Source organism: Oncorhynchus mykiss, chromosome 2 (assembly GCF_013265735.2).
Source record: "Oncorhynchus mykiss isolate Arlee chromosome 2, USDA_OmykA_1.1, whole genome shotgun sequence".
NCBI lineage: Eukaryota > Metazoa > Chordata > Actinopteri > Salmoniformes > Salmonidae > Oncorhynchus > Oncorhynchus mykiss.
The window spans coordinates 21,586,929-21,609,744 of NC_048566.1; the positions used below are offsets into that span (position 1 = coordinate 21,586,929).

Sequence of the window (22,816 nt, forward strand, 5' to 3'; positions counted from 1 at the left end):
GTAGGTTCAACAGCACATATATTGTATCTAAAATCAAATGTACACAAAGTAAATAAACTTTTAGTCCCTTGATTTTAAGCAGCAGTTACTGACTCACCAACAACAGTGAGCATCTTTGAGACAGTGCTATTTCTACAAGTGATGTTGTTGAAGGCCACACAAGTGTATTCCCCATGACAGGCTAAGGTCAGTGGGCCCATCTCATACACTGAGCCAGTCGCCACCTGGGATCCATTGAAGAACCAGCTGAACTGGCTGAGAGGCTGAGAGGAGGCAGAGCAGTTGAAGGTCACGCTGTGTCCTGTTTCTCCAAATGCTGGTCCTGTTATTATAGGCATCTCCGGTCCATCTATGATACAATAGACAATCAGTTAGACCAGTTGTGTCAAGTTCACTCCAAGGAGGAACTAGTGTCTGCTGGTTTTTGTTTTTTCCTTTCAATTGAGACCGAGACAGCCAGGTTTGGGGAGTTCCTTACTAATAAGGTACGTTAATATGTAAATCAAGTTCAAGTCAGGTTTGAAAAACCAGCTGACACCCGGCCTTCTGTGGAATTAGTTTGACACATGTGCGTTAAACCCAATATCTGTCATTGGCCAGAAGGTCAAACATCATCAACGTATGTCAGATTGTTTAAGAGGTGAGATACAAACCATCACATTGACTTTACTACAATATGCATAAAGGAAATTCAAAAAGATTCCACCTCAGGCCATGGGGTCAAAGTTGAACTTGTTAATAACTACTCACAGTTGACGATCAGTCTGTATTCTGGGCTGGTCATGTTGCTGAGGGTGTTGGAGGCAGAACACTGATAGTCTCCGTTGTCAGAATCCTGGACAGAGTTGAAGGTCAGTGTATTGTAGTTCATAGAGAAGTCTGTTCTGTTGTCAGCATACAGAGGCCAGCCGTTCTTCATCCAGTGAATGGAGTAAATGGTTCCAGCAGTGTCACAGGTCAGAGAGAATCTCTCATTCAGTATTGGCTGGGCTCCAATGACTTTCACCATGGTCATGGTCACTGTTGCTGTGGAAGCATATCAAAGGTTTTTTCAGCACTTTTATCTCAACTTCCATTTTATTATACTGTAGGTTCAACAGCAAGTATACTGTATCTAAAATCAAATGTACACAAAGTAAATCAACTTTTAGTCCCTTGATTTTAAGCAGCAGTTACTGACTGACCAACAACAGTGAGCATCTTGGAGACAGTGCTGTTTCTGCAAGTGATGTTGTTGAAGGCCACACAGGTGTATTCCCCATGACAGGCTAAGGTCAGTGGGCCCGTCTCATACACTGAGCCAGTCGCCACCTGGGATCCATTGAAGAACCAGCTGAACTGGCTGAGAGGCTGAGAGGAGGCAGAGCAGTTGAAGGTCACGCTGTGTCCTGTTTCTCCTAATGCTGGTCCTGTTATTATTGGTATCTCCGGTCCATCTATGATTCAAAAGACAATCAGTTAGACCAGTTGTGTCAAATTAATTCCATGGAGGCCCTAGTTTCTGCTGGTTTTTGTTTTTTCCTTTCATTTGAGACACAGAAAACCAGGTTTGGGGAGTTCCTTACTAGTAAGGGACCTTAATAAATCAAGCAAGTTCAAGGGAGGATCGAAACCCGCTGACACCCAGCCTTCTGTGGAATGAGTTTGACACATGTGAGTTAAACCCAACATCTGTCATTGGCCAGAAGGTCAAACGTCATCAACAAATGTCAGATGGTATAAGAGGTGGGATCCAAACCATCACGTTGACTTTACTACAATATTAAAAAAGGAAATTCAAAAAGATTCCACCTCAGGCCATGGGGTCAAATTTAAACTTGTTAATAACAACTCACAGTTGACGATCAGTCTGTATTCTGGGCTGGTCATGTTGCTGAGGGGGTTGGAGGCAGAACACTGATAGTCTCCATTGTCAGAATGCTGTAATGAGTTGAATGTCAGTGTATTGTTGTTCATAGAGAAGTCTGTTCTGTTGTCAGCATACAGAGGCCAGCCGTTCCTCATCCACTGAATGGAGTAAACCGTTCCAGCGGTGCCACAGGTCAGAGAGAATCTCTCCTTCAGTATTGGCTGGGCTCCAACGACTTTCACCATGGTCATGGTCACTGTTGCTGTGGAAGCATATCAAAGGGTTTTTCAGCACTTTTATCTCAACTTCCATTTTATTATACTGTAGGTTCAACAGCAAGTATACTGTATCTAAAATCAAATGTACACAAAGTAAATAAACTTTTAGTCCCTTGATTTTAAGCAGCAGTTACTGACTCACCAACAACAGTGAGCATCTTTGAGACAGTGCTATTTCTACAAGTGATGTTGTTGAAGGCCACACAAGTGTATTCCCCATGACAGGCTAAGGTCAGTGGGCCCATCTCATACACTGAGCCAGTCGCCACCTGGGATCCATTGAAGAACCAGCTGAACTGGCTGAGAGGCTGAGAGGAGGCAGAGCAGTTGAAGGTCACGCTGTGTCCTGTTTCTCCAAATGCTGGTCCTGTTATTATAGGCATCTCCGGTCCATCTATGATACAATAGACAATCAGTTAGACCAGTTGTGTCAAGTTCACTCCAAGGAGGAACTAGTGTCTGCTGGTTTTTGTTTTTTCCTTTCAATTGAGACCGAGACAGCCAGGTTTGGGGAGTTCCTTACTAATAAGGTACGTTAATATGTAAATCAAGTTCAAGTCAGGTTTGAAAAACCAGCTGACACCCGGCCTTCTGTGGAATTAGTTTGACACATGTGCGTTAAACCCAATATCTGTCATTGGCCAGAAGGTCAAACATCATCAACGTATGTCAGATTGTTTAAGAGGTGAGATACAAACCATCACATTGACTTTACTACAATATGCATAAAGGAAATTCAAAAAGATTCCACCTCAGGCCATGGGGTCAAAGTTGAACTTGTTAATAACTACTCACAGTTGACGATCAGTCTGTATTCTGGGCTGGTCATGTTGCTGAGGGTGTTGGAGGCAGAACACTGATAGTCTCCGTTGTCAGAATCCTGGACAGAGTTGAAGGTCAGTGTATTGTAGTTCATAGAGAAGTCTGTTCTGTTGTCAGCATACAGAGGCCAGCCGTTCTTCATCCAGTGAATGGAGTAAATGGTTCCAGCAGTGTCACAGGTCAGAGAGAATCTCTCATTCAGGATTGGCTGGGCTCCAATGACTTTCACCATGGTCATGGTCACTGTTGCTGTGGAAGCATATCAAAGGTTTTTTCAGCACTTTTATCTCAACTTCCATTTTATTATACTGTAGGTTCAACAGCAAGTATACTGTATCTAAAATCAAATGTACACAAAGTAAATCAACTTTTAGTCCCTTGATTTTAAGCAGCAGTTACTGACTGACCAACAACAGTGAGCATCTTGGAGACAGTGCTGTTTCTGCAAGTGATGTTGTTGAAGGCCACACAGGTGTATTCCCCATGACAGGCTAAGGTCAGTGGGCCCGTCTCATACACTGAGCCAGTCGCCACCTGGGATCCATTGAAGAACCAGCTGAACTGGCTGAGAGGCTGAGAGGAAGCTGAGCAGTTGAAGGTCACGCTGTGTCCTGTTTCTCCTAATGCTGGTCCTGTTATTATAGGCATCTCCGGTCCATCTATGATTCAAAAGACAATCAGTTAGACCAGTTGTGTCAAATTAATTCCATGGAGGCCCTAGTTTCTGCTGGTTTTTGTTTTTTCCTTTCATTTGAGACACAGAAAACCAGGTTTGGGGAGTTCCTTACTAGTAAGGGACCTTAATAAATCAAGCAAGTTCAAGGGAGGATCGAAACCCGCTGACACCCAGCCTTCTGTGGAATGAGTTTGACACATGTGAGTTAAACCCAACATCTGTCATTGGCCAGAAGGTCAAACGTCATCAACAAATGTCAGATGGTATAAGAGGTGGGATCCAAACCATCACGTTGACTTTACTACAATATTAAAAAAGGAAATTCAAAAAGATTCCACCTCAGGCCATGGGGTCAAATTTAAACTTGTTAATAACAACTCACAGTTGACGATCAGTCTGTATTCTGGGCTGGTCATGTTGCTGAGGGGGTTGGAGGCAGAACACTGATAGTCTCCATTGTCAGAATGCTGTAATGAGTTGAATGTCAGTGTATTGTTGTTCATAGAGAAGTCTGTTCTGTTGTCAGCATACAGAGGCCAGACGTTTTTCATCCACTGAATGGAGTAAACCGTTCCAGCGGTGCCACAGGTCAGAAAGAATCTCTCGTTCAGGATTGGCTGGGCTCCAATGACTTTCACCATGGTCACGGTCACTGTTGCTGTGGAAGCAGATCAAAGGGTTTTTTCAGCACTTTTATCTAAACTTCCATTTTATTATACTGTAGGTTCAACAGCAAGTATACTGTATCTGAAATCAAATGTACACAAAGTAAATAAACTTTTAGTCCCTTGATTTTAAGCAGCAGTTACTGACTCACCAACAACAGTGAGCATCTTTGAGACAGTGCTATTTCTGCAAGTGATGTTGTTGAAGGCCACACAAGTGTATTCCCCATGACAGGCTAAGGTCAGTGGGCCCATCTCATACACTGAGCCAGTCGCCACCTGGGAGCCATTGAAGAACCAGCTGAACTGGCTGAAAGGCTGAGAGGAGGCAGAGCAGTTGAAGGTCACGCTGTGTCCTGTTTCTCCAAATGCTGGTCCTGTTATTATAGGCATCTCCGGTCCATCTATGATACAATAGACAATCAGTTAGACCAGTTGTGTCAAGTTCACTCCAAGGAGGAACTAGTGTCTGCTGGTTTTTGTTTTTTCCTTTCAATTGAGACCGAGACAGCCAGGTTTGGGGAGTTCCTTACTAATAAGGTACGTTAATATGTAAATCAAGTTCAAGTCAGGTTTGAAAAACCAGCTGACACCCGGCCTTCTGTGGAATTAGTTTGAAACATGTGCGTTAAACCCAATATCTGTCATTGGCCAGAAGGTCAAACATCATCAACGTATGTCAGATTGTTTAAGAGGTGAGATACAAACCATCACATTGACTTTACTACAATATGCATAAAGGAAATTCAAAAAGATTCCACCTCAGGCCATGGGGTCAAAGTTGAACTTGTTAATAAGTACTCACAGTTGACGATCAGTCTGTATTCTGTGCTGGTCATGTTGCTGAGGGGGTTGGAGGCAGAACACTGATAGTCTCCGTTGTCAGAATCCTGGACAGAGTTGAAAGTCAGTGTATTGTTGTTCATAGAGAAGTCTGTTCTGTTGTCAGCATACAGAGGCCAGCCGTTCCTCATCCACTGAATGGAGTAAACCGTTCCAGCGGTGCCACAGGTCAGAGAGAATCTCTCATTCAGTATTGGCTGGGCTCCAATGACTTTCACCATGGTCATGGTCACTGTTGCTGTGGAAGCATATCAAAGGTTTTTTTCAGCACTTTTATCTAAACTTCCATTTTATTATACTGTAGGTTCAACAGCAAGTATACTGTATCTAAAATCAAATGTACACAAAGTAAATAAACTTTTAGTCCCTTGATTTTAAGCAGCAGTTACTGACTGACCAACAACAGTGAGCATCTTGGAGACAGTGCTGTTTCTGCAAGTGATGTTGTTGAAGGCCACACAGGTGTATTCCCCATGACAGGCTAAGGTCAGTGGGCCCGTCTCATACACTGAGCCAGTCGCCACCTGGGATCCATTGAAGAACCAGCTGAACTGGCTGGGAGGCTGAGAGGAGGCAGAGCAGTTGAAGGTCACGCTGTGTCCTGTTTCTCCTAATGCTGGTCCTGTTATTATTGGCAACTCCGGTCCAACTATGATACAAAAGACAATCAGTTAGACCAAGTGTGTCAAATGAATTCCACGGAGTTCCTAGTGTCTGCTGGTTTTTGTTTTTTTCCTTTCATTTGAGACACAGTAAACCAGGTTTGGGGAGTTCCTTACTAGTAAGGGACCTTAATAAATCAAGCAAGTTCAAGGGAGGATCGAAACCCGCTGACACCCAGCCTTCTGTGGAATGAGTTTGACACATGTGAGTTAAACCCAACATCTGTCATTGGCCAGAAGGTCAAACGTCATCAACAAATGTCAGATGGTATAAGAGGTCGGTTACAAACCATCACATTGACTTTACTACAATATGCATAAAGGAAGTTCAAAAAGATTCCACCTCAGGCCATGGGGTCAAAGTTGAACTTGTTAATAAGTACTCACAGTTGACGATCAGTCTGTATTCTGGGCTGGTCATGTTACTGAAGGGGTTGGAGGCAGAACACTGATAGTCTCCCTTGTCAGAATGCTGTAATGAGTTGAATGTCAGTGTATTGTTGTTCATAGAGAAGTCTGTTCTGTTGTCAGCATACAGAGGCCAGCCGTTTTTCATCCACTGAATGGAGTAAACCGTTCCAGCGGTGCCACAGGTCAGAGAGAATCTCTCGTTCAGTATTGGCTGGGCTCCAATTACTTTCACCATGGTCACGGTCACTGTTGCTGTGGAAGCATATCAAAGGGTTTTTTTCAGGACTTTTATCTGAACTTCCATTTTATTATACTGTAGGTTCAACAGCAAGTATACTGTATCTAAAATCAAATGTACACAAAGTAAATAAACTTTTAGTCCCTTGATTTTAAGCAGCAGTTACTGACTCACCAACAACAGTGAGCATCTTTGAGACAGTGCTATTTCTGCAAGTGATGTTGTTGAAGGCCACACAGGTGTATTCCCCATGACTGGCTAAGGTCAGTGGGCCCGTCTCATACACTGAGCCGGTCGCCACCTGGGAGCCATTGAAGAACCAGCTGAACTGGCTGAGAGGCTGAGAGGAGGCAGAGCAGTTGAAGGTCACGCTGTGTCCTGTTTCTCCAAATGCTGGTCCTGTTATTATAGGCATCTCCGGTCCATCTATGATACAATAGACAATCAGTTAGACCAGGTGCGTCAAATTAATTCCACGGAGATCCTTGTGTCTGCTGGTTTCTGGTTTTTCCTTTCAATTGAGAACTCGACAACCAGGTTTGGGAAGTTCCTTACTAATAAGGGACCTTAATACATCAATCAAGTTCAAGGGAGGATTGAAAAAAACCCTGAAACTTAGCCTTCTGTGGAATGAGTATGACACATTTGAGTTAAACCCAACATCTGTCATTGTCCAGAAGGTCAAAGGTTACCAACGTATGTCAGATGATTTAAGAGGTGGGATCCAAACCATCATATTGCCTTTACTACAATATTTATAAAGGATGTTCAATAAGATTCTACCTCAGGACATGGGGTCAAAGTTGAACTTGTTAATGCCTACTCACAGTTGACGATCAGTTTGTAGTATGGGCTGGTCATGTTGCTGAAGGGGTTGAAGGCAGAACACTGATAGTCTCCGTTGTCAGAATGCTGGACAGAGTATAATGTCAGTGTATTGTTGTTCATAGAGAAGTCTGTTCTGTTGTCAGCATACAGAGGCCAGCCGTTCCTCATCCACTGAATGGAGTAAACCGTTCCAGCGGTGCCACAGGTCAGAGAGAATCTCTCGTTCAGTATTGGCTGGGCTCCAATGACTTTCACCATGGTCATGGTCACAGGTGCTGTGGAAGCAGATCAATGTGTTTTTCAGCACTTTTATCTCAACTTCCATTTTTTTATACTGTAGGTTCAACAGCACATATACTGTCTAAAACCAACAGAACACAAAGTAAAGAAACGTATAGTCTCTTGATTTTAAGCAGCAGTTACTGACTCACCAACAACAGTGAGCGTCTGGGAGACAGTGCTGTTTCTGCAAGTGATGTTGTTGAAGGCCACACAGGTGTATTCCCCATGACTGGCTAAGGTCAGTGGGCCCGTCTCATACACTGAGCCAGTCGCCACCTGGGATCCATTGAAGAACCAGCTGAACTGGCTGAGAGGCTGAGAGGAGGCTGAGCAGTTGAAGGACACAATGTGTCCTGTAATTGCTATATCCGGAGTAGTTATAGCAGGCCTCTCTGGTCCAACTGTTAAACACAGGACAGTATGGTTAATCTTATGGTTTGACTATTTTGACAAAGATTAGTAAGTAAGCAGCCTTCCACAATCCTTGTTTTAGTTTAAGTTGGCTTATTGGAGAAGGAGCTCCTAGGAGCAGGAGCCTACAGTATATCCTGTTTCTGTAGCGTGTTGCAGCTTGATGTGTAAGTACATCCCCTGGACAGGACGCTAGTCTATCACAGGCCCTTACGCCCCAATCTATCTCCTTAATGATGAGTGCCAAGTAAAGACACATTGGGTCACATTTTTACAGTCTTTGGTATGACTCATCCAAGGATCAAGCTCCCAACCTTCATATCTCAGGGCGGACACTCTTAACTACAAGGCCACTGAATTGTTTTTATCAGACAAAGATGACCAGCTCTTGTAATACTCACAGTTTACCACAAGCTTGAAAGTCATGCTGGTCAGGTTGCTGACAGCATTAAAGGCCTCACAGAGATATTCTCCATTGTCAGACAACTGGATTGGATTGATAACCATTGTGTTGTTGCCCGTAGAGAAGAATGTTCTGTTATTTAGGGAGATGAGCTGGCCATTCATCAACCAGTGAATGTAGTCTACAGGTCCAGTCACCTCACACCGCAGAGTGAACGACTGATCCAGTATCGGTGGCTTCCCATCGCGGTTCAACGAAACCGCTGATATCGGCTCTATGGTAAAAGAAGAGGAAGAGTACTTCACTCGATTGGTGGTAAAACAAATACTGTGATATAACTTTGTATTCATAACCATCAATAATCTAATATTCACTACCAACTATATGACATTTCATAACAATGAATGTTGCCTTACCCACAATCTTTATCATTGTGTTTATATTGGCAAATTGGATTGTGACATAGTTGTAGGCTAAGCAGGAGTATCTTCCTGTCTGGTTCGCCTTCGTGTTCTGCAGGCTGAGCTGTGGGCTTTGCTCGTTGAGGAACGTCCCATTAAACCTCCACTTGTAGGACACAGCGGGTTTGGACTGAGCGGAGCAGGACAGAGTGATGTCAGATCCCGTCTTGTAGGCTGTATGTCCTATGATCATCTCAGGAACTACCATCATGGTGAGGTTACTTGGGCCATCTATGGGAGGAACAAATACAAATGAAGTGTTGGGAAAACATTACCTAGAATATGTTTCCATCCTGCTCTATTGTGCATGCTGAGGAACTAAACACAGTGTACGAATGATCCATGCAAATAATGACCTGGATCATGTGATCACAGAGGAATGGTTTGGGATGAAAATAGGCATATTACATCATTGCATGGAAGGCCGGCTCTCAATGACAAGGTACAATCCATGTATGCTGTGTATGATTAATGTACAGTATACTGCATACTCTGATACTCACATCTAACATTGAGGCCAATGGGCTGGCTGGTGCCATTGCTGATTCCATTGATGACATCACATCTGAACGGCCCTTCATCATATCGTGTCACACTGATTATGGTGAGAGTGCTGTTCCCACCACCAAGCCAAACTCTGTCACTGGCTGTGACCTCTGAGCTGACATTCAGCCAGCGGTAGGAGAGGGACGTGCCAGACGAGACAGAGCAGGTGAACATGGCAGTGTCGTTCAATTCCACTAGATCAGTGGCGTTGGCCCTTAGAGTCACATTTGAAATGGGCTCTGTGGGTGAGAGAGTAGAATAACAACCATGTTGTTTAGATTTGTTTCACACTGTAAAACTTATTTTGGAAATCTAAATATGCTATTTTATTTTATTTACTTATCATAGAGACCAAGTTATAGGATTGAGCATTGTAGAGCCCTTTGCACACACATAAAACGTCTTGTGTACTTCTTATCTGAAATGTAAGCAAACAATTTGCTCATACTCTGTGATCTGTTCAGTTTCATTCTTTTCAAGGGTATGATGTAGGCCAACTACACTATGGCTTCAGAAAACATTGACACGTTTAAGTGTTAGCTTTCCATGTCATGAAATAACTTTTATTATTATGACAGAGATTAATTATTGATAGGTAATGCGCATCAGTGGAGACTGCTGAGGGGGAACAGCTCATAATAATGGCTGGAATGAAGTAAATGGAATGGTATCAAAAACATGGTTTTCATGTGTTTGATACCATTCCATTCACTTTATTACACTCAATTCCAGCCATTATTATTAGCTGTCCTTCCCTCAACAGCCTTCACTGATGTGCAAGCATGTTTGCATGTGAACCTGCATGGAAGAAGGTATGTGAATGGGCAAGTGTGCAGGTGAGCGTGTTTGCATGTGAACCTGCTTGGAAGAAGGTATGTGAATGGGCAAGTGTGCAGGTGAGCATGTTTGCATGTGAACCTGCATGGAAGAAGGTATGTGAATGGGTAAGTAAGTGTGCAGGTGAGTGTGTGTGCGCATAAGTGATGATGCGTGCCAGTGAGTGAGAGTCTACCATTGTAGAAAGATCAACAGACAGGCAGAGGTCAGTTCCTTACCCCGGACAGACAAAGTCACCACAGCATTCAGGACTGGCTCCATTCCCTGCACGGTATATCGTCCTGAGTCGTTGAGTTGGAGAGAGCTTATGGACAGCTCTGAGGAGGAGAATAAGACTCTGCCTCGATAACTTGTACTCACACTACTGCCACCAGGATAGAAAAGTACGATGGTTGTAGTTTCATATGACCAGGTCCCTATGTTGATGGGGCTTTGAGGAACTAGGTTCAGGGTGACATTACTGCCCACAGCTAAGGGGTTCATCGAGGGAACCACCACCTGGCCAGAGACATCTAGAAGAGGATGGATTGATGAGTTTAGTTCATGTTTTGAGATATTTTTAATCAGTACAAATTTCTTTAAAGTTTTCTAAAATATTTTACTTGATATGAATCAAATCTTTAGACTCTGGCTCTTTAACAGAAATACAACTTTTGTTTAAATTAGTGCCTTCAAGTTGAAAGCACAATTTACAACATGACCTACTATCTATTTATAGTGTATACTCTAGACATTGGTTGTCAATGTCAGATAAATAGAAACCTTCATCTTTCTGACTTGATACTGTTTGACTGAAGTGCATCAACCAAACAGAGACATGAACAACCTGTTACTTATTTAATCAAGTGTATGTACCATAAAGCACAAATAGGCATCAATATCTTTCCAGAATGAGCGTTTTGTCCTCTTTACCTGTAGTGAAGTTGAGCAGCACCAGGATGAGAACCCACACCAGAGGATACTCCATAGTTCTGCCACTTATCAAACACCACGGATCAGAAATGAACTTTCCTATGACTGTCCAGACTTCTTGGTAAATCCAACCATGTTGATACTGCACAGTCAGAGTCTCCTCTTAATCAACAAATTGTCAGGTGATTCCAATGTACCAACCCACCCTACCTGCCGACAGAAAACACTCACACACACCTACTCAACTACCCACGCCCTGTTTTGCCCAAGTACCCTTTTCCCACTGTATTTTTTGTTGACACACGGGGTTGGTTTCATGTTGATTATGGTTTACTGTAAATCTGATCAACTCTGTCTGTCCTGTATGAATCCTGGGAGGATGCTGGATGGTACATGGCCAATGAGGCCGGATATAGGTTCTCTGACCCTGTTGAAACTCATGATCTATCTACAGTGACTGAGGCAACGTGGGCTCATAAGACACTGTTCACATTGAACCTGTCAAGAAAACACTTACAGCGCCTTGGAAAAGTATTTGCCCCCTTTCTGATGTTCTGTATTTCTGCATAGTTTTGAAACCGAATGTTATCAGATCTTCAACCAAAACCCAATATTAGATCAAGGGAACCTGAGTTTACAAAAAAATATAAAGAAATTGATTGTCACGTTCTGACCTTAGTTCACGGAGGTAGGTTAGGAGGCGGACAAAGACTATGGTGGAGTGGGGTCCACGTCCCGCACCAGAGCCGCCACCACGGACAGACACCCACCCAGACCCTCCCATATAGGTTCAGGTTTTGCGGCCGGAGACCTTAGTTCTTTTGTTATGTCTTTGTTTTAGTATGGTCAGGGTGTGAGTTGGGTGGGTTGTCTATGTTCCTTTTTCTATGTTGTGTTTTGCGTTTGGCCTGGTATGGTTCTCAATCAGAGGCAGTTTCGTTTCTCCATGGTTATTTTGTTTAGTGTTCTCGGTTTATTAAATATATGATGAACACCCACCACACTGCGCTTTGGTCCTCACCTCATTCCAACGACGATCGTCACATTGTCACTTATTTTATTTATTTAATAAAAAAAGTTATACAACACCTAAAGTAATTGCCCCTTTACACTCAATAACTGGTTGTTCCACCTTTACCTGCAATGACTGCAAACAAACTATAGTGCATCAACCGAACAGAGACATTTGAACAACCTGTTACTTATTTAATAGAGTGTTTGTACCATAAAGCGCAAATATGTATCAATATATTTACAGAATGAGCTTATTGTCCACTTTACCTGTAGTAAAGTTGAGCAGCACCAGGATGAGAACCCACAACAGAGGATACTTAGCAGTTCTGCCACTTATCACTGCAACCAAACGCTTCCTGTAGTTGTTGATCAGTCTCTCACATCATTGTGGAGTAATTTTGGCCCACTCTTCCATGCGTAATTAAAAAAAAACATTTATTTCACCTTTATTTAGCCAGGTAGGTTAGTTGAGAACAAGTCCTTATTTACAACTGCGACCTGGCCAAGATAAAGCAAAGCAGTGCGACACAAACAACAACACAGAGTTACACATGGAATAAACAAACATACAGTCAATAATACAATAGAAAAAGCCTATATACAAGGCAAAAAGGAAATAAATAGACCATAGTGGCAAAATAATTACAATGTAGCAATTAAACACTGGAGTGATAGACGTGCAGAAGATGAGTGTGCAAGTAGAGATACTGGTGTGCACAGTAGCAAAATAAATAACAGTATGGGGATGAGGTAGTTGGATGGGCTATTTACAGATGAGCTCTGTACAGGTGCAGTGATCTGTGAGCTGCTCTGACAGCTGGTGCTTAAAGCTAATGAGGGAGATATAAGTCTCCAGCTTCAGTGATTTTTGCAGTTTGTTCCAGTCATTTGCAGCAGAGAACTTGAAGGAAAGGCGGCCGAACGAGGAATTGGCTTTGGGGGAGACCAGTGAAATATACCTGCTGGAGCGCGTGGGTGCGTGCTGCTATGGTGACCAGTGAGCTGAGATAAGGCGGGGCTTTACCTAGCAAAAATAACTGCTTTAACTCAGAGACTTTTGGGTGTTTTCAAGCATGTACTGCTCGTTTTAAATCCTGCCACAACATTTCAATTGGGATTACCAAAACATCAAATTATGTTTTGCGTCATTGTCTTGCTGCATGACTCATCTGCGCTTCAGCTTCAGCTCACAGCCAGATGCACTGATATTCTTCTGTAGAATTCATAGTTCCTTCCATTAATTAATCCCCAAACCATCACAATACCACTACCATGTGTAACAGGGTTGGTTATGTTTCCACTTGCCTCTAAAGAAAGGTGTATTTAATGTTCAAGCATTCGCTTGAACGTCAGGTCAGGTCTTCCCAGTATGAAAATGTGATGCAAGGGGCAGGTCACATTCTGAATACTGTTTTACATTTTATATTTTACAATGTGTACAAGTTTGCTGCACATTACTGATTTATACATGTGTGTGTATATGGTACCTGTTAGGGATTGAGGAGTTTTCTGGGATGTGCTTTGGCATATGATTGCTGTAAATAAGTGTGTTAGCTAGCATACACTGATGTAATGGTCACAGAAGCCCACTGCTAACACAGTTGTCTTCATGCTACAGATTTTTACATCGACACCCATCAATATCGTTAAGCCCTGCACAACTAATGTGCTGTTTCCCATTTAACAACAGCAACATAAATAAATGATGCTCAACTGGGACCACTGGCTGATGTGATTTACTTGGAGAAAACAACACAAGGAGAGTACAATATACATCTGTTACACATGCTTGACCGTAGTTATGAGGTTCTTACTGTGGAATGCAGTATTTGGTTTTCACCAGGCATAATGGGAACCATCTCACCAAGAGACTTTTGAATAATCTCCCTGTAGAACATTCTTCCAAAAGTCTTGATTATCCAGGTGCATCTAGATTATTTTTGCCAAACTTGAGTCAAAGTTTTGGATGACATGGGTCCCATTAAACCTGGCGAAAACTCACACAGTAAGAACCTCATACCAACAGTCAAGCAGCTTTTTTGTTACATTATATATACATACAGTGCATTCAGAAAGTATTCAGACCCCTGCACTTTTCCACACATGTTTTATTAACATTTGGGGTCACTTAGAAATGTCATTTTTTGTCCTTTAAAATAACATCAAATTGATGTGTAGACATTATTCATGTTGTAAATCACTACTGTAGCTGGAAACGACAGATTTTTGTTATGGAATATCTACAAAGGCGTATAGAGGTCCATTATCAGCAACCATCACTCCTGTGTTCATTAAATAGTACCCTCAAAACACCAGTCTCAACATCAACAGTGAAGTGGCGACTCTGGAATGCTGACCTTCTAGGCAGAGTTGCAAAGAAAAAGCCCTATCTCAGACTGGCCAATAAAAATAAAAGATTAAGATGAGCACAGAACACTGACATTGGACAGAGGAACTCTGCCTAGAAGGCCAGCATCCCGGTGTCACCTCTTCACTGTTGACGTTGAGACTGGTGGTTTGATGGTACTATTTAATGAAGCTGCAAGTTGAGGACTTGTGAGGTGTCTGTTTCTCATACTAGACAATATTATGTCCTCTTGCTCAGTTGTGCACCTCCCACTCCTCTTTCTATTCTGGTTAGAGCCAATTTGTGCTGTTATGTGAAGGAAGTAGTACACAGTGTTGTACCAGATCTCCAGTTTCTTGGCAATTTCTCGCATGGAATAGCTTTCATTTTTCAGAACAAGAATAGACTGATGAGTTTTAGAAGAAAGTGCCTTATTTCTGGTCAATTTGAGCCTGTAATTGATCCCACAAATGCTGATGCTTCTTTAGCCTACTCAACTAGTCCAAAAAAGGCCAGATTTATTACTTCTTTAATCAGCACTACAGTTTTCAGCTGTGCTAACATAATTGCAAAAGGGTTTTCTAATGATCAATTAGCCTTTTCAAATGATAAACTTGGATTAGCTTAAACAACGTGGCATTGGAACACAGGAGTGATGGTTGCTGATAATGGACCTCTATACGCCTATGTAGATATTCCATAACAAAAATCTGCCGTTTCCAGCGACAACAGTCATTTACAACATGAACAATGTCTACACTGTATTTCTGATCAATTTGATGTTATTTTAACGGACAAAAAATGTACTTTTCTTTCAAAAACAAAAACATTTCTAAGTGACCCCAAACATTTGAACGGTAGTGTATATATATATAAACTAAAAAAAAAAAAGAAACGTCTCTTTTTCAGGACCCTGTGTTTCAAAGATAATTCGTAAAAATCCAAATAACTTCACAGATCTTCATTGTAAAGGGGTTAAACACTGTTTCCCATGCTTGTTCAATGAACCATAAACAATTAATGAACATGCACCTGTGGAAGGGTCGTTAAGACACTAACAGCTTACAGACGGTAGGTAATTAAGGTCGAAGTTATGAAAACTTAAGACACTAAAGATGCCTTTCTACTGACTCTGAAAAACAACAAAAGAAAGATGCCCAGGGTCCCTGGTCCCTGTACTTGAGATGAAGTCAGGTGCAGGAGAGCAGAGAGTTGTGGACAGGCGCACACTTTATTACGGCAGGAGAGATATACAGACTGACGCAGCTGCGTCAAAAACCTCCAGCCAACAAGGCAAAGTGTATAGCACGCACAAATGTCACGCAACAGAAATGTATAGCAATACAAATAAGCTTTGTGAAAACACACGGAGAATAACAAATGCTTAGCCTAGTGCGTACAACACTTAGCACACAAATAATTTCACACAAAGACATGAGGGGGAACAGAGGAATAAATACATGTAGTGTGATTGGGGAATGCAAACCAGGTGTGAATGGAACAAGACAAAACAAATGGATAATAGAAAAATGGAGAGGCTATGGCTAGAAAGCCGGGTGAAAACCCGAGGTGAGGCTGATCGAGACCCCCAGACATTCCATGAACGCCCTCCAGACTCTCGAAGTGAACTTGGGACCTCGATCAGACACTATATCCTCAGGCACCATGTAGTGCCGAAAGACGTGTGTAAACAGGGCCCCCGCAGTTTGTAGGCCCCTAGGGAGACCGGGCAGAGGGAGGAGACGACAGGACTTAGAAAAATTATCCACAACAACCAGGTTCGTGGTGTTACCATGTGAAGGAGGAGGCCTTGGTCACACCACCGACAGGTGTGACCAAGGCCGTTGTGGAATGGGTAAGGCATGTAGCTTACCTCTGGGCAGGTGTCTAGGAGCCTTACACTGGGCGCACACCAAGCAGGAGGAAACATAAACCCTCACGTCCTTAGCCAAGGTGGGCCACCAGTACTTCCCAGTCAGACAGCGCACCGTCCGACCGATCCCCGGATGACCAGAGGAGGGAGATGTGTGGGCCCAATAGAACAACTGGTCACGGACAGCAGACGGAATGTACCGACGCCTGACGGGACACTGGAGTGGAGCGGGCTCTGTACGCAACCCCTGCTCTATGTCCACGTCCAGCTCCCACACGACCAGCGCTACCAGGCAGGAGGCCGGGAGAATGGGAGTCTGATCCTCCTCTGTGTCGGTATCGGTAGTGGTCAATGAGGGCCCTGTCGTTCCATCCCGCTCCGGCGGCCAAGGTCCGGAAATCCAGCGCAAACTCTTGTGCTCTCCTTGTCCCCTGCCTCAAATGGAAGAGCTGTTCCCCCGGCGCTCTCCCTTCGGGTGAATTCCTCGAAGTGGTCCAAGAGAGTGTCCACCCTCGTCTCATGCCTCTCGGGGAGAGCTCTGGAGTGGGAAAACGCCGGGTGGGGAGAATGCAGCGTTTTCCCACTCCAGAGCTCTCCCCGAGAGGCATGAGACGAGGGCGGACACTCTCTCCCTTCCCGAAGGAGCTGGGTGAATGGTGGCATAGGTCCAGTTGTAAAAGGAACCCCTAGCACTGTGCTGCCGTCCCATCATACTCCCTAGGAGTACTGGGTCCCACTGGGACTGGATCCGGACGGGACGGGTAGAGGTAACCCCGGTTGGGCTGGTTGAGGCGCTGGAGAGACTTCCTGAACTGTGTGGTTCTGGGATTTTTGCTCACCGTTCTTGTGATCATTTTGAACCCACGGGGTGAGATCTTGCGTGGAGCCCCAGATCGAGGGAGATTATCAGTCGTCTTGTATGTCTTCCAATTCCTAATAATTGCTCCCACAGTTGATTTCTTCAAACCAAGCTGCTTACCTATTGCAGATTCAGTCTTCCCAACCTGTTGCAGGTCTACAATTTTGTTTCTGGTGTCCTTTGACAGCTCTTTGGTCTTGGCCATAATGGAGTTTGGAGTGTGACTGTTTGAGGTTGTGGACAGGTGTCTTTTATACTGATAACAAGTTCAAACAGGTGCCATTAATACAGGTAACGAGTGGGGGACAGAGGAGCCTCTTAAAGAGGTCTGTGAGAGCCAGAAATCTTGCTTGTTTGTAGGTGACCAAATACTTATTTTCCACCATAATTTGCAAATAAATTCATTAAAAATCCTACAATGTGATTTTCTGGATTTCTTTCCCTCATTTTGTCTGTCATAGTTAAAGTGTACCTATGACGAAAATTACAGGCCTCCCTCATCTTTTTAAGTGGGAGAACTTGCACAATTGGTGGCTGACTAAATACTTTTTTGCCCCACTGTAAATATACATTGATACAACACAGGTGTCAAACACAACAGATATGTTATAATGTATCTGGGACTAGAACCCACAACCCACCTGAGAGAGAGTAACACACCTCGACACACACAAGGTGTTATGGTGAGTGAATGAGGACCCAAAAGCGAACTAACTTAAACAGAGCTTCTTTAATAACCAAACATAGGTAGGCTCAGATAGACCGGCAGATTCCGACAGGACAGGACAAGGTTACAGCAAACATGACGATAGTCTGGCTCAGGCATGAAACACAAACAAACAAGAATCCGACAAGGACAGGAGCAGAAACAGAGAGAGATATAGGGACCTAATCAGAGGGAAAAAAGGGAACAGGTGGGGAACGGGGTGAATGGGTAGTTAGAGGAGACAAGGGACAGCTGGGGGAAAGCGGGGGAGAAAAGGTAACCTAACACGACCAGCAGAGGGAGACAGGGTGAAGGGAAAGGACAGAGACAAGACAACATGACACAAGGTCACCTTTACAAGGTCACCTTTACACCTTTGACTTTTACACCACAGCAGATGAAGGGATAGGGAAAGGGGGTACCTAATCAGTTGTATAACTGAATGCCTTCAACTGAAATGTGTCATCTGCATTTAACCCAACCCCTCTAAATTTCCAGCCGATGCTTGGCATTGCGCATGGTGATCTTAGGCTTAAGTACGTCTGCTCGACCATGGAAACCCATTTCATAAAGCTCCCGACGAACAGTTCTTGTGCCTATGTGTTTTTGAGCAAAATCAATTGATCATGATAAATCATACATCATTGGCAATATGATTGAAGCTATGTTATTGTGTCACTCCCAAATCACTGTAAAGAGTCAGGCAATGCTTGACATACTCACAGCTGATATGGAGATGTAGAGGCTCAGTGGTTCCATTGAACTCCACTAAGTCTCCTGTGTTGTTGGCCACCACTCTCACAGCAGAAACAGGTTCTCTGGGTGAGTTAGAGAGGGAGAGAGAGAGAGAGAGAAGGGAAACACTTAACAGAAACCAGAGGGAACACAATTCTGGGAAAGAACAAAGACAACCAGTTTTGATTACAAACGTGTCTATAACAATGGTGACTTGCAGAATTCTACCGATACAAGCTATGAGTATGGCTGACATTCAAATAACCATACTCAATTCACACAGCTTGATGTAGATGATTAAGGCCAACAGTCAAGTCATCAGTCACCTGGCCCTGACAAAATGCCAACACAGACATTGTCATCAATTAAGTCAGCATTTCTATGCACACACACACAAAAGTACAAACAGAGACAAGGACACGCACAGGTGCACACTCAAACGAAACCAGTATCTCTACACCATATCAGACAGGGCAGAATTGTTGTATTACACTGCAAGTCATTGTACAACCAGGATATCTTAACAGTAGTTACAGTGCCTTGCAAAAGTATTCATCCCCCTTGGTGTTTTTCCTATTTTGTTGCATTACAACCTGTAATTTAAATTGATTTTTATTTGGATTTCATGTAATGGACATACACAAAAAAGTCCAAATTATAGTGAAATTAGAAAAATAACTTGTTTCAAGAAATTCAAAATAATTCTACATGGAACAATGGTGCGTGCATATCCCTTTGCTATGAAGCCCCTAAATAAGATCTGGTGCAACCAATTACCTTCAGAAGTCACATAATTAGTTATTAAATAAAGTCCACTTGTGTGCAATCTAAGTGTCACATGATCTGTCACATGATCTCAGTATATACATTCACTTGTTCTGAAAGGCCCCAGAGTCTGCAACACCACTAAACAAGGGCAACATGAAGACCAAGGAGCTCTTCAAACAGGTCATGGACAAAGTTGTGGAGAAGTACAGATCAGGGTTGGGCTATAAAAAAAATTGCCAAACTTTGAACATCCCACGGACCTTATAAATTAGAAATTATATTCCATTACAAAAAAAAATTACGAATATGGCACCACAACAAACCTGCCAAGAGAGGGCCGCCCACCAAAACTCACGGACCGGGCAAGGAGGGCATTAATCAGGAGAGCAACAAAGAGACCAAAGATAACCCTGAAGGAGCTGCAAAGCTCCACAGCTGAGATTGGAGTATCTGTCCATAGGACCTCTTTAAGCTGTACACTCCACAGACCTGACCTTTATGAAAGAGTGGCCAGAAAAAAAGCAATTTCTTAAAGAAAAACATAAGTTAACAAGTTTGGTGTTTGCCTAAAAGCATTGTGGGAGACTCCCAAAACATATGGAAGAAGGTACTCTGGTCAAATAGAGCTTTTTGGCCATCAAGGAAAATGTTATGTCTGGCGCAACTCCACCATCTCGCATGGTGGTGGCAGCATCATGCTGTGGGGATGTTTTTATCGGCAGGTACTGGGAAACTGGTCAGAATTGAAGGAATGATGAATGGGCGCTAAATACAAGGAAATTCTTGAGGGAAACCTGTTTCAGTCTTCCAGAGATTTGAGAGTGGGACGGAGGTTCACCTTCCAGCAGGACAATGAACCTAAGCATACTGCTAAAGCAACACTCGAGTGGTTTATGGGGAAACATTTAAATGTCTTGGAATGGCCTAGTCAAAGCCCAGACCTCAATCCAATTGAGAATCTGTGGTATGACTTAAAGATTGCTGTACACCAGCGGAACCCATCCAACTTGAAGGAGCTGGAGCAGTTTTGCCTTGAAGAATGGGCAAAAATCCCAGTGGCTAGATGTGCCAAGCTTATAGAGACATACCCCAAGACACTTGCAGCTGTAATTGCTACAAAAGGTGGCTCTACAAAGTATTGACTTTGGGGAAAGGTGAATAGTTATGCACGCTCAAGTTTTCTGTTTTTTTGTCTTATTTGTTATTTGTTTCACAATAAAAAATATTCTGCATCTTCAAAGTGGTAGGCATGTTGTGTAAATCAAATGATACAAAAAAAAAATCAATTTAATTTCAGGTTGTAAGGCAACAAAATAGGAAAAATGCCAAGGGGGGTGAATAGTTTCGCAACCCACTATATATCTATGGTCAAGGATTTGAAGTGTGTGATGAGTGGAACTTATTTTAGCATCAACTCTGCCATCTCAAATGAATCATAATTTATGGCATGTTTTCAGTCAGCACAAAAAAAGGAGCATTAGTGATTGTTGGTATTGTTCTGTTAAAACATGTAACATAGGAATTTAACAGTAACCTATTCCTTTATCCATACTACGCAGCTTTTATACGTGAGGTGAGGTCCTCAGGACTAAGCTAAAGGTTCTTTGCATCAAGGAGTGGAGCATGGGAATCAGACAACAATATTAGGGTGCAACAATTTATTTTCATTTTCAGTGTCACAAGAAAGGTACAATCTCAATAGGACTTTATCATTTCAATACATCTTCAGCTCCAGGAGCTCCGTACAGCTGTCCTACAAAACAGACACAGCAATGTCAGATTTCTCACTAACAAATATCACTAGATTTTAACATTTTATTTTCAGACAATGTGTTGGGACACTCACGGAGGGAGTGCCCAGGGAGAAGGAGAGCAATTCTAGGTAGAATATGGGCACCATTGCCTAAAAGCACTACATTCACAATAATTCCTATTTCTCATATTAACTTTAAAACACCAAACCTCCCGTCCTCTCAGATCTCCTGATTGAAACAAACAGGAAGGCTTCTATTTCAAAAGGCCACTCAAATACACCTGGCACAGGTAGACCAACAAGGGTGTGTTCAACATAGGTTGACGGTTCTACACCATTAGAAACAACCTTTTATTTCTACACCAAGCAAAAATGTAAACGCAACATGTAAAGTGTTGGTCCCATGTTTCATGAGTTGAAATAAAAGATCCCAGAAATGTTCCATGTACACAAAAATCGTATTTCTCTCTAAATGTGTGCACACATCTGTTTACATCTCTGTTAGTGAGCATTTTAGTCTTCATCAAGATAATCCATTCACCTGACAGGTGTGGCATGTCAAGAAAATAATTAAACAGCATTATCATTGCAGAGGTGCACCTTGTGTTGGGGACAATTAAAGGCCACTCTAAAATGTGCAGTTTTGTAACACAACCCAATGCCACAGATGTCTCAAGTTTTGAGGGAGCGTGCATTTTTTCTTTATTCAAGTCATTTTAGAGAATTTGGCAGTACGTCCGACCGGCCTCATAACCACAGACCACGTGTAACCACACCTCCACATCTGGCTTCTTCACCTGCGGGATCGACTGAGGGGATGAGGGGCGGGATGTTGAGGAGTATTTATGTCTGTTAAGAAGCCCTTTTGTGGGAGAAAAACTCATTCTGATTGGCTGGGCCTGGCTCCCCATTGGGTGGGTCTCGCTCCCAAGTGGGTGGGCCTATGCCCTCCCAGGCCCACCCATGGCTGCGCCTCTACCCAGTCATGTGAGATCTATAGATTAGGGCTGTTGGGATCAGCTAAACTTTGAAGATTTAGATATTAAATTAATGGAAATCAAAGGAAATGAAAGAGACTGAGTTATGTTAGAAGTTAATGGTTCTCAGAAGAAAGACAGAAGGCTTTGGAATGTGTTTGTTGGAGGAGACGAGAGTGATGTGTTGATACAGGGGAGACAGATGGATATATATGTATTAGATGAAAGAGGGGTTGAGGTCAGGAGGTGAGGACAGATTATTTTAAGAGAGTAATACATGTTTGGAATCCTGTTACCCTCTTTATTAGCTTCCTGTAGAGCCATAAAATGTACGGATTGGAGAGAAAGGGGAGTGTTTTAAGTAGGATGCATATAAACGGTGAAGTCTGAAATCTTTAGCTCTCTATTTTCAGCTGTACAGAAACTTTGGGAAATGATTAAACTTTGTTAAAGCTTCTCTAGTGTACGTGAGTTATTTACTCTGAAAATAAGAACCTAACAGGGCCTAATTAATTTATTTCCTTATATGAACTGTAATTCAGCTAAATCTGAGAAATTGTTGCATGTTGCATTTGTATTTCTGCTTGTCAAAATAATCATGAATGCACTATGTACCCATAAGGAACATTTTGATTTATTCAACAACAACAACAAAAACAG

The 22,816-nt window shown here is 42.8% G+C and overlaps 2 protein-coding genes across 2 annotated transcripts; both read right to left on the reverse strand.

The window, feature by feature from the left end:
- Positions 1–49: 49 nt before the first annotated feature.
- LOC110534443 (hemicentin-2) lies at positions 50–7,542 on the reverse strand. The gene is made up of 14 exons (XM_036961753.1): positions 7,272–7,542; positions 6,619–6,870; positions 6,183–6,458; positions 5,531–5,782; positions 5,096–5,371; positions 4,443–4,694; positions 4,008–4,283; positions 3,357–3,608; positions 2,923–3,198; positions 2,270–2,521; positions 1,836–2,111; positions 1,185–1,436; positions 751–1,026; positions 50–349 (listed from the first exon to the last, which is right to left on the reverse strand). Exons 1-14 carry the CDS (start codon positions 7,534–7,536, stop codon positions 75–77), a joined length of 3,708 nt encoding a protein of 1,235 aa, XP_036817648.1. The 5' UTR covers positions 7,537–7,542; the 3' UTR covers positions 50–74.
- Positions 7,543–8,307: 765 nt separating this feature from the next.
- Positions 8,308–9,607, reverse strand: LOC118944069 (carcinoembryonic antigen-related cell adhesion molecule 1-like). The gene is made up of 3 exons (XM_036961756.1): positions 9,333–9,607; positions 8,785–9,060; positions 8,308–8,642 (listed from the first exon to the last, which is right to left on the reverse strand). Exons 1-3 carry the CDS (start codon positions 9,547–9,549, stop codon positions 8,308–8,310), a joined length of 828 nt encoding a protein of 275 aa, XP_036817651.1. The 5' UTR covers positions 9,550–9,607.
- Between the last annotated feature and the right edge of the window lie 13,209 nt (positions 9,608–22,816).